Genomic DNA, 13365 nt, shown 5'->3' with positions numbered 1-13365 from the left:
TAGTATAATAAGGCATAAAAATGCCAAAAAACGTCGTAGTTTAGTATGTCATTAAAATGTCAAAAAACGTCATAGTATAGTATGGCATAAAATGTCAAAATAACATCATAGTATATTAAGGCATAAAAGGTCATAAAAACGTCATAGTATGGTAAGGCATGACATGACATAGTATAGTATGGCATAAAAATGTCAAAAAATGTCATAGTGTAGTGTCGCATAAAAATGTCAAAAAATGTCATAGTATAGTATGGTATAAAATGTCAAAATAACATCATAGTATATTAAGGCATAAAAGGTCATTAAAACGTCATAGTATGGTAAGGCACAAAATGATGTAGTATAATAAGGCATAAAAATGCCAAAAAACGTCGTAGTTTAGTATGTCATTAAAATGTCAAAAAACGTCATAGTATATTAAGGCATAAAAGGTCATAAAAATGTCATAGTATGGTAAGGCATGACATGACATAGTATAGTAAGGCATAAAAATGTCAAGAAACGTCACAGTATAGTAAGGTACTAAATGTTATATTGAGGCATAAAAAGGTCATAAAAACGTCACAGTATGGTAAGGCATAAAATGACATAGTATAGTAAGGCATAAAAATGTCAAAAATGTCATCGTATAGTATGGCATAAAATGTCAAAATAACATCATAGTATATTAAGGCATAAAAGGTAATAAAAACGTCATAGTAAGGTAAGGCATGAGATGACATAGTGTAGTGTCGCATAAAAATGTTAAAAAAAAACGTCATATTACAGTAAGGCTTAAAAATGTCAAAAAACATGGTATAGTAAGGCATCAAATTGTCAAAAAAACATCATAGTGTAGTAAGGCACTAAATGTTATAGTATAGTAAGGCATAAAAACGTCATATATAGTAAGGCATAAAACGTCATAGTATAGTAAGGCATAAAATGCCATTGTATAGTAATTAAAATGTAAAAAAATGTCGTATTATAGTAAAGCACTAAATGTTATAGTAAGGCATACAAATGTGAAAAGACATCATAGTATAGTAAGGCTTAAAAACATGTATAGAATGCTTACTGACAAAGGCTCCATAATGGTCAAAGAAAACGATTGAATTAATTCAGATTGAAGTAAATCAGATTTTTCAGAATGTGATCCACTGTGCTGCAGAGGGACTTGATCTTTTCAACCAATGTTGTTTGTTCTGGTTAAATAATACTAAATATATTAATTAACCATTGTTAAATTACATAAACCTTTTCCCCTTAAAATAGCACAATTATTCATTCCTGTAGGGATATTGGCTACAAATTATTAACACCTGTTGAGCTGAAAGGGCTTTGCTTAATGGCATTTTAAGTAGAGGAAACAGCGTCATCGGCCTGTTTCCTCCTCTTGAAGGACATTGTCTCTCTCTGTGTTACCTTGCTGCTCTAAAACATCCTGTTGTTAGGGCTTGACAAAGCTGAGCATTGGGCTTTCTAGTTTTGGTTAAAAAATCTTTATTGGGAAGAGATTTGTTAGTATTTAGTATTACTAGAGTAAGACTGAATAACAAAATCACGTTTACATCCCGCTGCAATTGACTCCTATGGAGGCTAAGACATGATGTTTGTTTAGATGGTGATGCACTATAGCAGAGATCAAACTTCAGGTCTAGTAAGATAAACAGCTGACAGCTTTACAACACATACAAAATGTGCTGAAGCCAGATAGAAGACGTCAGTCTGGACTGTTTACGTTGTATCATGAAATACACGTACATTATCAGCAGATGTGATTTAGATAAAAGCTCAGATCCTCTGCAATACAGGGTTAGTACAGGGGGATGGAGTAAGAAGAACAAAGATTGTGGAAGACGGTAATCAGTTAAATGATAAGATCAGAGCATAAACTCAATAATTAGTCTTGTCTGATGCAGATTTTCTACCCGTTTTGCTCTGCTTTGAGCTTGAAATGTTTATTTACTTCCAGCCCTCCTTTGGTCCCCATGCAGCCCCCTTTTTTATTTTTACAGGCCCATGAGATTGTTCCATCATTTCACAGCAAGATACAAGTCTAAAATAACAATGTTTTTACACACAGCATGATGGTGAGGGAGTCACTGACATATTTGTATATGGACTTGTATTTTAATAGATTTGTATCGTTTCATTGTCAGCATTACAACGTTACAGTCTTTGACTTTGTGTTGCTGTTATGTCAGTGCTGACAGAACAGTTCACATGGACACTCCTTTGGGAAACTTGTCATTACAGATGAAATAGTTACTATTTAGTCTTTCATCTCATGCTGTACAAGAGCAGCATAAACAAACTTCAAAGTTTTGTCCATCATGATTACACCATGTGGTGATGATTGGACTGCTGAAGTATTTTGTCTTTGCATAGGAAAGAGTGCTGATCCTCTCATCACCTGACTGCAGCAGGGTGGATAGACAGACGGATGGAGGTTGTCTTCCCGTGTGGTTTGAAGCAGGATTTCCTTCAGTCTGTCCGTTAATGCTCTGTCCCTCTGCTGACCTTGGTCCCTAACTTGACCTGAGGACTTGCTAACCTGACAATTCTTAGTCACTCTGCCTGGGAACTCTGAAGAGTTTTATAAAGGCAGGGTCACTGACCGCTCTCAAGACCGCTCTCCTTAGAAAATTGCACCCTTCTTTAAAGTTTGTTCTTGTATATTTTCTAACATTTCTTAAGATTAGTCTTATCTCATTGAAACTAAAGTAAACATTTATGATCCTAGAAATGTATTATTTTATTGGAATACAGTAAAATGAGCTTTCATTTGATCCAGTAAAACAATTTCTTACAAAATAACGAGACATTAATTCCTGGTCTTCAGGAACATGGATGAACAATAACTGTTAAAGGAAAGCTGAGAGTTTGGATATAAATATTGACAAACTAAGTTTATACCCAGAGGCACAGGATGATTAGTTTGAACTAAGCAATGAAAGATTAGCTTCTCACTCACTAATCTGTGGCAAGTGAAGTTTGTCATTACTTAAAATAAGCTTTAATGAAATGCTTTTTGTGTAAGGTTTAAATGTCTTTTTTGACTCTATTGAATTCTCACAAAGGAAACTGAAGTCTGGGCAGTCTTGTTACTGCTCCCTGCTATTTCCTGCCCTGCTATCTGTGAAGTTTTGCCGCTTGTACAATCTCCTTCCTTAGTTTACCCTGGCTGCTGATGTCCAAATGGAAACTTTTCTATCGACTCAACCCTTATTTTCTCACACGCATATCTAACAATAGCAAATTCAGTGTAGAGGATATGAGTGACAAAGCTGTGCCAAATTGTGACAGCTGAGGGATATGACTTGCTACTGTAGCCGTAGAGGTTAAATAGATGCAAGGTGTAAGTTCATCATGCAGTACCATCAGGAAGGTGTCTGATCTGTCCCAAATTAATTTGACAGTGTGTCAGTGACACCCAACATACAGCTAGTCAAAGATGTATGTTCAGAGACAAGAACTCAGTCTAGGATTACATCAATAGGCAGAAGTCTAAATCCACACAAGTGTATCTTGTAGATTTGGTGCTTTTTCAAGGCAAACGGTGGTTAAACCAAATTTTGATCGAGTTTTTTCTAGTTATTGCACTTTGTATGATGATCATTGATAAATAAGAACTATTCATTATACCACCCTTTCAGTGTCAGAAATGTCTGCACAGTATGTGTATATAGAGTGCATCCAGAAGGTTTTGAGACCCCTTCACTTCTTTGTATGTTGCAGTTTTATGTTCAAATCATTACACGTAGGCCCTAACATATATGAGATAAGAGCTGGTAGACCTTTGTTCTGCTTTTCTTGGTGTGTTGACAAACAGTGTTGAGTTCAGTTGTAACTTTGCCGGTTGTTGCTTTGATAGAGGGCTGCTGATTTGAGGTCTAGAGGTGGCTTTTATCTACTAGTCTTACTGGCAGATGAGATGGAACAGGCCAACAGAAGAAATTCAGATGAATCCACTCACTTCTGGATTTATCAAAAAGCGTTTATTAATAGTCATAGTAATGTCACACAAATTCACAAGTGTTTAAGACATGTCTGGCTCAGTTTGGTGTGTGTGTGTGTCTGCAAGTATGTCTGTGTGAATTCTCTAAACAGTGCAGTTATAAATAAATGACCACAAAGAGAAGGAAAAGGTTAAGGTAATATTGCAACAGGAAAAATAGAATTCTCATTTTAAGAAGACAAACAGAAAAAAGGTTGTTCAAAGAGAACATTTAGCACCATCTATCCCGTTATCATATTCAACAGATAATATCATAAAATCATTAAAATTTAGTCTAAAAGCCCCCTACATAATAAAAAAAATTACCGTTTCTCAAAACACTTTGGAAAAAGTAGTTTTGTTTTTTCCTTAATGAGCATACAAACACAGCATTCCATTAGTCATCTTCTCTACGTGAGCAGTGTGCCTATCGTCTACAGGAAAGGTGGCGTTATATTCAAGATAAAGATATCATTTAATATATATCAGGAGAAAAATGCAGGAGTCATGGGAGGCAAGCACCAGAGAAACAGCAGCCTCCACTCCCGCGGACACACAACCCCAAAATTTCAGTTCTTACAGAGCAATCGGTCACCATAAAAAATAAAATAAAATAAAAAAATCGCAAACTTGTACAACCCTATTAAAAAAAGAGAGAACATTGATATCCAATAAATAGAGGAAACTTTTTAAATTAAATGTACAATGCCAAAAAAAAAATCCAGGAAATACTAAGTCTGCATACCGGAACAAAACAATCAGAGGTACAACACACAAACACCAGATGACAATGATTTTTTTCTTTCTTTTTTAAAGAGATAGTTCGTACAGAGATGGAAGCAATGAACAAAAAAGACCTGATGATGTGTGACAACTGATTATTAATATTCAGAGGAAATAAAAGTATAATTGATAAAAACAAGATTTACAACACATACAAGAATCTGAAGAACAAAAATGAAATCCCCCCTAAAACAACCAAAGTCGTTAAAACCCGTATGTTTTGAAGCATTCCAAACAATTTTTTTTAAAATTCTTAATGCTTTAGAAAAATGTTCATATCTCTATTATTAGTATTTTTCATTTTGTCTCTTTTCTAAATACAAGGCCAATGTGGTATATATCTAGGCTGATCTAGTTTAGAAAAACAAAACAATAAATTATTTTAAAAAAGACAGCACCCCACAAAATTGCAAACAGCTTGTACAAATTTCAGTATTCAAGACGACAACAACAACAGAAAAAAAGTTATTTCTGGTACTGACAGAAACACGCCATTTAAGCCATCAACTACCCTCCACAGTTTGTTCAATGGCAGCACCAACTGCCCCCTGGTTCTCAACTTCACTGTTGCCAGGGTTTCTGTTTGAAAGCACCATCTGAGAGTAAACTGGTATTTTTTTTATTGGCGGCTTGGTATTTCTTTTTGTAAACAGTAATGATGAGTAAACGTATTCAACTGGCTGTTCGGCAAGTATTAGCAGTAGTAGCAAAAATGATCTTAAATAATGAATGGGCAAGTTGAAAACCAAAGTGAATCTGTGTCTTTTGTCCTGGCTTGCAGGAATTTTGGTTATGGCTGAGGAGATGCAGGAGGGGAGCTCTGTCACCGGGAGGAGGAGGCCTGGTAAGATGAGAAACACAACAGACTAAATTAATGTGTGAGTGGCATGAAAAAAAGTTTAACTGACAACTAATTTTGTTTCAGGTGGTAAATGGACCCTCAACTTGTAGGAGATGGATGGCACACCTGGATACTGGGCAAATGTCTGACAAGGCAGTAAAAGAGGTAAGTCTGCACTCACCAGGTTGAAGGAGTCAAATGTGTTCATGAGCTCCTCTATGCGGTACTGCTCCAGCACCACTACGTTGGTCAGGTTCGGGCTACGCTGACGTGCGCAGTCCTCACAGTGAACCACATACGTCTTCCTGTTGTTGTTCTCACTTGTCACAAACAACAAATTGAACACCTCCACCTGTAACAGAGGAGACAACAGGTTAACAAACATTCAGGGTGTAGTAAAAAGTAATAATGTAATACCAAGAAAAGTGGTTGCTCTCTGCTGTTGTAACAGGCCAGCAATGAACTTTACAGAGAGGTGTTGATTTGACTTAATGGTCATTGTTGAAACTGTACCTATGTTGTTGAAAGGTATATAAAGTTGTAGTTCATGTTTATTAATATACTATGAACGGAGTGGGAAAAAAAACACTTCTACCATTGGATTTATTGCAGGGTTGTTGAAATGCCTTAGTTTTAGATAGGGGTACCTAATAAACTGAAACTGAACGACACAGAGTTTTATGGTTTAGTGATTGAGAGCTACTTACGTCACATTCGTTGCAGTAGTAGGCAGGCTCGTCTTTGACCCGACTCTGATAGGAAATCTTCTTGCCGTCAGCCACCAGTTGGTCTCGCAGGATCTGGATGTGCTTCATAGACTGCAGCAGGCAGTGTCTGGCAGGAGGGTAAAGAGACCAGCATTTACATTAAGCAATTGTCAGAAGTTTTAATTATTAAACCTCAGACTTAAGTGGGCCCCTTGCTGAAGCCCTGCAATAAATTCTGCTTTCATAGCTATGTTTATGATTACAATATGTAATGTTAGTATATCATTTTGGAGGCTGCAGTTCATGACACTGTTGAATAGTTATGCTGAGATGTTTTGCCTACCTCATATTAATGACAATAGAGAAATAATAATAATGCACTGCAGTTTAATAACCCAAAGGCCAATTAAGTTGAATGAACCTTTCTAGCAGTTTTAACAGAAACTGCACATTATAGTCTTCATGAAGGTGGAATAATTGTTTTAGTTTGAACTGGGTACTCACTTGATCATCTTGTAGGTGTCTGGGTCTGTGACCTTGACGGTGCGTGCCACATTCCAGGACACGTGAATCATGGGGACGATGGACTTGACCTTCTTGACTTCGTTCCACTCAAACCTCTCCAGGGCCAGCTGGTACTGGTAAGCTGCAGATGCACATGAAACAGTGTTGATGAATAAAACAGTTTTCCAAAATATTCTTTCTGTAATTGATCACTAGATGGTGCACAGCTTACCATTTAGAGGGCCAACGTTCCAGGCAATGTTGTTGCACCAGCCCACAGCCTGAACCCAGTGAACAGTTCCAGCGTTGATCCACACTAGGTCACCAGGCCGCTGGATGAAGCGGTACACTGGGATGTTGGCATTGTAGAGGTCCTCCAGCACCGGCCACCAGGACCCTGTCAGGTAGTCCACTCCATGTCTGGGCACACAAAAAGAATAAGTTGTTATGGCTTGCATGTAATATTGGTAATCATACTGCTACAAATTGATTGATGTCAGCCTGCATTCTGAGATTTTCTCACTTTTCACAGAAGTCATTGATGGCATGCCAGTAGTTCTCATGGACAGAGAACCACTCACAGTCTCCAGGACCAATGTTGATGTTCACAGAGCAGAAGTTATTGTTCTCCTGGTGACCTGTTGAATATGGACAGAATCTCCTCAGTCATATATAGACTACATATTTATTGAGAATCAAACAGATCCTGTTGTGCTGTGTGCTTTACCTGGTGTCCGACTGCCTGGAACCTTCATGTAGAGCTGGACAGTGTTCATGCCAAGGATTGTATGTCCAACATGGCTAAGCATATTTCCACTGGATGCTACACGCATAAAAGCCGGCAGCTTCTGCAACTCTTGAAGCTGGGGTTTCCACCTGAGCAGAGACAGAACATGATATGAGATCACATGGAAAGACATTTAGTGGGTCTCAGATACCGTTATTAAGACCACCATACATTGCTTCATAAAGTACTACTGTACCTCTTGGGATCTGACAGGTCGATGTTTGTGCCAAATTTAATGATCTTCCCCACTGGTTTCTGCTCACCACTGAGGAATAAGAAAATATTAAAGCATTATTACAAATGATAAAACACTGGAGTGTGTTAGTATACCGTTTCCTGGCTTTGTTAAAACAGTCTGTACCTGGTGCTTTCTTTAGAGCTTTCCTTGCTGGGATTATCAGAACAGTTGGATGGCTTCTTCTCCTTCTCATCATCTTCATCCTCCTCCTCATCACTGCCTTTCTCCTCCTGAAGACACAGATCACATGTGTATCAGCTGGATTGCAGCACAGAATGCAGTCACATAAATAGTAACTCCCACTATACTAGTAAATAGTACTAGTAAATAGTATAGTGGGAGGTGACTTGGTTAGAGTAGGAAGAAATTGTCGTAGTATGAGGTGTTCTGTACCTGGAGACTCTCTTGGAAACTGGAGGCCTGGTACTGAGCATACTTGGCAATGGTGGTGTGGGAGCGGCTGCTCTCACAGGGCCATGTCTGACCTGTCCCACTGGGGTCCCAGTTCTCATCAGCAGGCTGCTGCACCTGAGTCCTCACCTCCACCGCTTGCTCTGCGTTGGCTTCCACCAGTGACTTGGTAGAAAACAGCCCCAGGTCTGAAAACAATGGAAAGTAACATTAGGGAGGTGGGAGTTACCTGATTGCTCAGACTACAGAGCAGTGAAGAGGAGAGAAATTGTATGCAAACTGTGATGATGCAAATACATAGTATTTGTTTCCACAAGACTGATTTTAAAAGCCTCACATAAGGCTAGATTCACTACTTGTTTAATCCAGAAGTATTGAGACAGCTTCCCATGAGTTTTGCATGTTATGTGCTAACCAGTCAGTAAGTGCAAACATACTTAGTCGTAGAGATCCAGCCAGGCCTCTGATGACAGTAACAGGATTCTTGGGGTCTGTACAGAACTGCAGCAGCACAGGGGAGAAGGCATCTCTCTTACTCTCCAACTGCAGAGAAGAAAAATCATATTAGTGCACAGCAACACAAACTGTTTCAACTTATTTGTCTACCTGCACAGTGATTCCCCACAAGGGGGCGCATAGGCTCAGATGCTGTATTTTCATGTCAACTGTCTACAGTGTACCCCATATGTTAAGACAATTTTGTCTTCTGTTGTTGACATTAAAGAACTTGCAATATGTATTTGCACACTTTATGACTTGACTTAATAAAGTGGTTTCTCACCTTTCCTTTGTTGACAGATTTATTTCAGCTATTTGTTACTACCATGTATAATCATGGATAAAATGTGCGTGTCCCACATGTATCACATCAAAGGCTAAAGACTGAAAGTAAGCTAATATATGGAAGAAATATAGTGACATACATAGATACTGGGTGTAGGAGGGTTGAGTTTCTCTCTAGGAATGGGTTCCTCTGAAGTCATGATGGGCTTTACTGAGAAGGCTGGGAGCAAGTAAGATTCTCTGAACTTCCCTTTGACCCTGGCCCCCCTAGAACAGGAGAAAAGAGAATATGTTGACAAAGGCAAACATGAGGGTGCAATACACAGGTTTCTATTACTACTTGAGTGGGACATTTTACTGTTAAACACATATTCATCCAATCTCAGTCTTTTAGATTCATAAATCCCTAATGAAATTTTACATTCAATCCCTTTTTAGAAAAGTCTTCCTCCACAGTACACTTACTTGCAGGACCTGATGATTTCACTGGCAGTGTTCTTGATGCTGATTTCTTCCAGTGGGATTCTCTTTTCCTCCACCTCAGAGGCAATGAATGTCTCCCTGTCCCCACTCTCCACTTTAATCAGGCGAATCTTCAGCTCCTTGGGTGGCCCATCTGATAGTGCCTTCAGTTTCAAAAAGTCCGTGGAACCTAATGGACCAGATTCAGAGCCTTTTTTATGCTCAGAAGATCTTTCTCCAGAACTCCTTGAGGTCCATTCTGCATGCTCCCCTTCACTGGTAGAGCTGGCACCTGATGCTTCCTTGCGTTTCTTTTTATCCGTGTCATAGTGACTCCGATTCTTCTCCGACCCCTCTTTGCTCTGGAGGTTGAGGTCACCAAGAATTCTGCGATCTTTCTTCTCCTTATGGCTCTTACCATCCTTGTGCCGCTTGTGGCTAGAGCTGGAATGGGTGGAAGAAGAAGATGATGATGAAGAAGAAGAGGAAAAGGCCATCTCCTCTCTCTTTTCTCTATGCTTCTTTTTTTCTTTTCTATCGTCATGGTTCCTGCTGCTACTGTGGCTGTGGCTGTGACCGTGCTTTCTCTTTTTCTCTTTCTCCCTTTCTCTCTCCCTGTCTCTGTTTTTGTCTTTATCTCTGTGTTCCTTTACTTTCTCAGATTTGTGGCTGCCCTCCAGTCTGCCACGACTGTCCGGCTTATCAAGGGAGTTCTTGTTAGAAAGTGACTGTCGGCCAAGCAGGACCTCGCAGCTCTTTCCCAACTCGTCCAGAGAAGAGTCTGAGATGGTTTTCAACCTTTGCTCCTCCTTGACCACCTTAATAGGCTTTATGGTAGGAACACTCTCCTTTTTGATCATGTTTATCATTTCTTCTGTGGTTTCTCCATGATCTCTCCAGACGTCAGCATCCTCTATTTTCAGTTTCTTGTCTTCCAGCAGAGGAGGAGAGGACTTAAAAGGTGGGACAGCTGGACTCAATGGTGGATTGGTTGAATCTGATGTGGGAGAACCACTTTGTTGCTGGCGGCAGATATCAGGACCTAGTGACAGTGAAGAGGAATATTTCACCCCAACCAAAGCTGATGGAGGTGGTCTCCCAAAAGGCCCACCTCTGTATGCATACTTCTGGCTCTCTATGACTGTTGCTAGGGACTTGAACATGCTGTTTACACCTGTTTGGTGGAGGTGAGGTCTTTGGGGTGGTGGTGAACAAGATGGGGTCTCAGAGTCCTCCTCATCATCGTCCTCATCAGCCTCACTTTTAGTCTGCTCAGGGAGGCCATAAAGTTTAGCCAGGTCACTGTGGCGGTAATTGGTGTTCCCAACTCCCACTCCCATGTCCATTGAGTGTTTAGAGACATTTGGAGAAGGTTTAAGGTAGTCCTCATCATCCTCGTTGAGAGAGGATGTCCGGCTGCAAGGGGATGCCAGAGAGCCTTGGCGGCTGAGCACAGGAGGGCTAGCATGGGGATTGGAGCCAAAGTCTTCCTGGTTGGGCTGATGCTTCGTTGCTGGAATGAGGTCTGGGGCACACAGGTAGCTCTTGATAGGCTGGACACTAAGAGAGAAGTTGTCAAGGAGACCTGTGGACCCAGTCTTCTCATTGTTATACATCTCCTCTTCCTTTTTGATCGACTCATCCAGCATGGCCATGATGTTAGCCAGACCATCAGGGAGGAGTGTGGACAACTCGGAGGGCTCCTCCTCAAACTGAGCACTGTCTGAGTCACTGCCACTGCTGCTGGCATTTTCGAAACCACTTCCTGTCAACCGCTTGTTGAGAATTCCCCCTGTGGAGCTGGAGGTGGAGGATAAAGGTGGAGGGTTTTCTCTGGGAAAAGCCTGATACAGTTTGGGGGGCTCTCTAAGTGCCATAGTAGGGAGAGAGTGTTGGCTGCTGTCTCTCTCCCTGGTTGAGTCTTTGGATTGGTTGGGTGCGGCTTGCATTGCCGGGGGCTTGTTGGGGTACACCGGCTGGTTCATCCCTGAGGTATTGTGTGTTGATGAGGGACTGAATGTCGTTCCGCCATTGTTGCTCCACAGCTCCCTCTGCCTCTGCTTTTCTCTGGCATACTCAGTCTGAGGTGTAAGAGGAGGCGGCCGCAGCCTTTCTACAGGAGTAGTGGTGGTGGGCGTTTGGCCCGGTGGACAGGGGAGTACACCACCACGGCTTAGCCAGGGGTAGGGGGGTGAAGCCTGGGAACTGGGGGGCGGTGGACCTGAAGGAGATGCAGTAATAGAAGAGAGGCGAGGAGGTGGGGGTGTTCTGGAGGAGTTGCTGGAGAGCAGTCTCTCCAGATTTTCAATAGCAGTCTGTTCTTTGCCTTTTGCACTACACGCTTCCTCCTCCTTCTTCCACTCCATCCTCTTTTTCTCCTCCTTTTTTCTCTCCAGCTCTCTTTGTTTCTTCTTTTCCTCCTCCTGCCTCTCCAGTTCTCTTTTCTTCCTCTCCTGCTCCTCCCTCTCTGCTTCTCTCCTCTTCTTTTCCTCCTCTTGCCTCTCCCGCTCTCTCCTCTTCCTTTCCCGCTCCTTTTTCTCCCATTCTCTCTTTTTCCTCTCCTCTTCTTGTCTCTCCCATTCTCTCTTTTTCCTCTCCTCCTCTAGCCTCTCCGCTTCTCTTCTCCTCCTCTCCTCTTCTTGCTTCCTCTTTCTCTCTTGCTCCTGCCTCTCCCATTCTCTCCTTCTCCTCTCCTCCTCTCGCTCTAGTTCTCTCTTTCTCCTCTCCTCCTCCTTCTTCTTTTCCAGTTCTTTCCGCTTCCTTTCCTCGTCCTGCTTTTGTCTCATTTCCCATTCTTTCTTTCGCCTCTCCTCTTCTCTTATTTTTCTCTCTTGCTCCTCTCTGTCCCTCTTCCTCCTTTCCTCAGCTTGCATGTGTCCCTCTAGTTCAGCATCAAGCTTGTCTAGAGCCTCCTCGATGGACTGGGGGACAGAGGTTGGAACTGGCGGACGAATCTGGGACCGAGAGTACCCTCGTGTTAACGCAGAGTCTGGCTGAGGACCCAGTCTGGAGGAGAGGGTTGGATTGGATGGCTGAGGGGCAGAGTTGACAGTGGAGTGAGGAGCTGGGCAGTATGTAGTAGGAGAGCGAGGAAGGTTATTTGAGACTCTGCTTGTTATTACACTGTCTCCTGCTCTCTGGTGCCCTGAGGAGAACAAAGATGATGATGAGGAAAATGCAGGATGTTGCTCCAGTCCAGCCTTAGGATAATACGATGTCTTCTCCTTCATGGGCTGGGACTTGGTGGGTCCCTGTTGCTGTGGTCTGAGCAGCCCCTGTTGGTGAGGCTGGTTGGCAGTGGGAGCTTGACCTCTCTGACAACCTGGTTGTAGCAGAGCACCCAGCTGAGAGGTGGGGCTAATGACGGCACTGGTGGAGGTTTGGGTTACTGGCTCTCGTCCTCTTTGCCAACTGTTGTTACTGCTGCCATTGTTCACAGAGCAGCCAGCAGGGGGGGATGTGGTCACCTTGGAGACACCAGCCAGAGTTACACCTCTAGAGCTGCTACTGTTGCTATAGCTGCTGATAGAGCTGGAGGCCTGGGACATGGGAACATTGGGGGTAATTACAGGTGTTCGGGTGGAGGTTGCGGGCAAAGGAGGGCTGATGTGATGGTGGTGCTGAGAGGGAACCCGACTATCCACGACCTGATTGTGGCTCTGCTGGCGCTGAGGTAGCAGTCCTGGAGGCCTGTAGATGCCCGACTCCTTAAGAAACACATACAGAGCCATTTTCAAACAGTTACTTTTAGAATGACCATTATATCTAAACAACTCCATCTGGGTTACAGTTCAATTTTAAGCCTGTTTAGTTCAGAATAAAAACACTTGCTGTTTTTTATGAAGTGATTTTTACACTGACAACTGCAGA

The 13365-nt window shown here is 41.9% G+C and overlaps 1 protein-coding gene across 1 annotated transcript in view; it reads right to left on the bottom strand.

The window, feature by feature from the left end:
* Positions 1-3958: 3958 nt before the first annotated feature.
* Positions 3959-13365, bottom strand: part of kdm6ba (lysine (K)-specific demethylase 6B, a) — a 95224-nt gene continuing 85817 nt past the window's right edge. The window contains exons 15-27 of the mRNA XM_056368497.1: positions 9499-13202; positions 9174-9300; positions 8688-8793; positions 8233-8438; positions 7963-8069; positions 7798-7866; positions 7542-7690; positions 7338-7452; positions 7047-7234; positions 6815-6956; positions 6311-6437; positions 5785-5955; positions 3959-5603 (exon numbers count right to left, since the gene is read on the bottom strand). Coding sequence (XP_056224472.1) covers positions 5586-5603; positions 5785-5955; positions 6311-6437; positions 6815-6956; positions 7047-7234; positions 7338-7452; positions 7542-7690; positions 7798-7866; positions 7963-8069; positions 8233-8438; positions 8688-8793; positions 9174-9300; positions 9499-13202 — 5229 coding nt within the window. The 3' untranslated portion in view covers positions 3959-5585. The remainder of the gene's footprint in view (positions 5604-5784; positions 5956-6310; positions 6438-6814; positions 6957-7046; positions 7235-7337; positions 7453-7541; positions 7691-7797; positions 7867-7962; positions 8070-8232; positions 8439-8687; positions 8794-9173; positions 9301-9498; positions 13203-13365) is intronic.

The sequence above is a fragment of the Seriola aureovittata genome, chromosome 23, assembly GCF_021018895.1.
Source record: "Seriola aureovittata isolate HTS-2021-v1 ecotype China chromosome 23, ASM2101889v1, whole genome shotgun sequence".
NCBI lineage: Eukaryota > Metazoa > Chordata > Actinopteri > Carangiformes > Carangidae > Seriola > Seriola aureovittata.
This window is presented reverse-complemented; position numbering and strand designations above follow the sequence as displayed.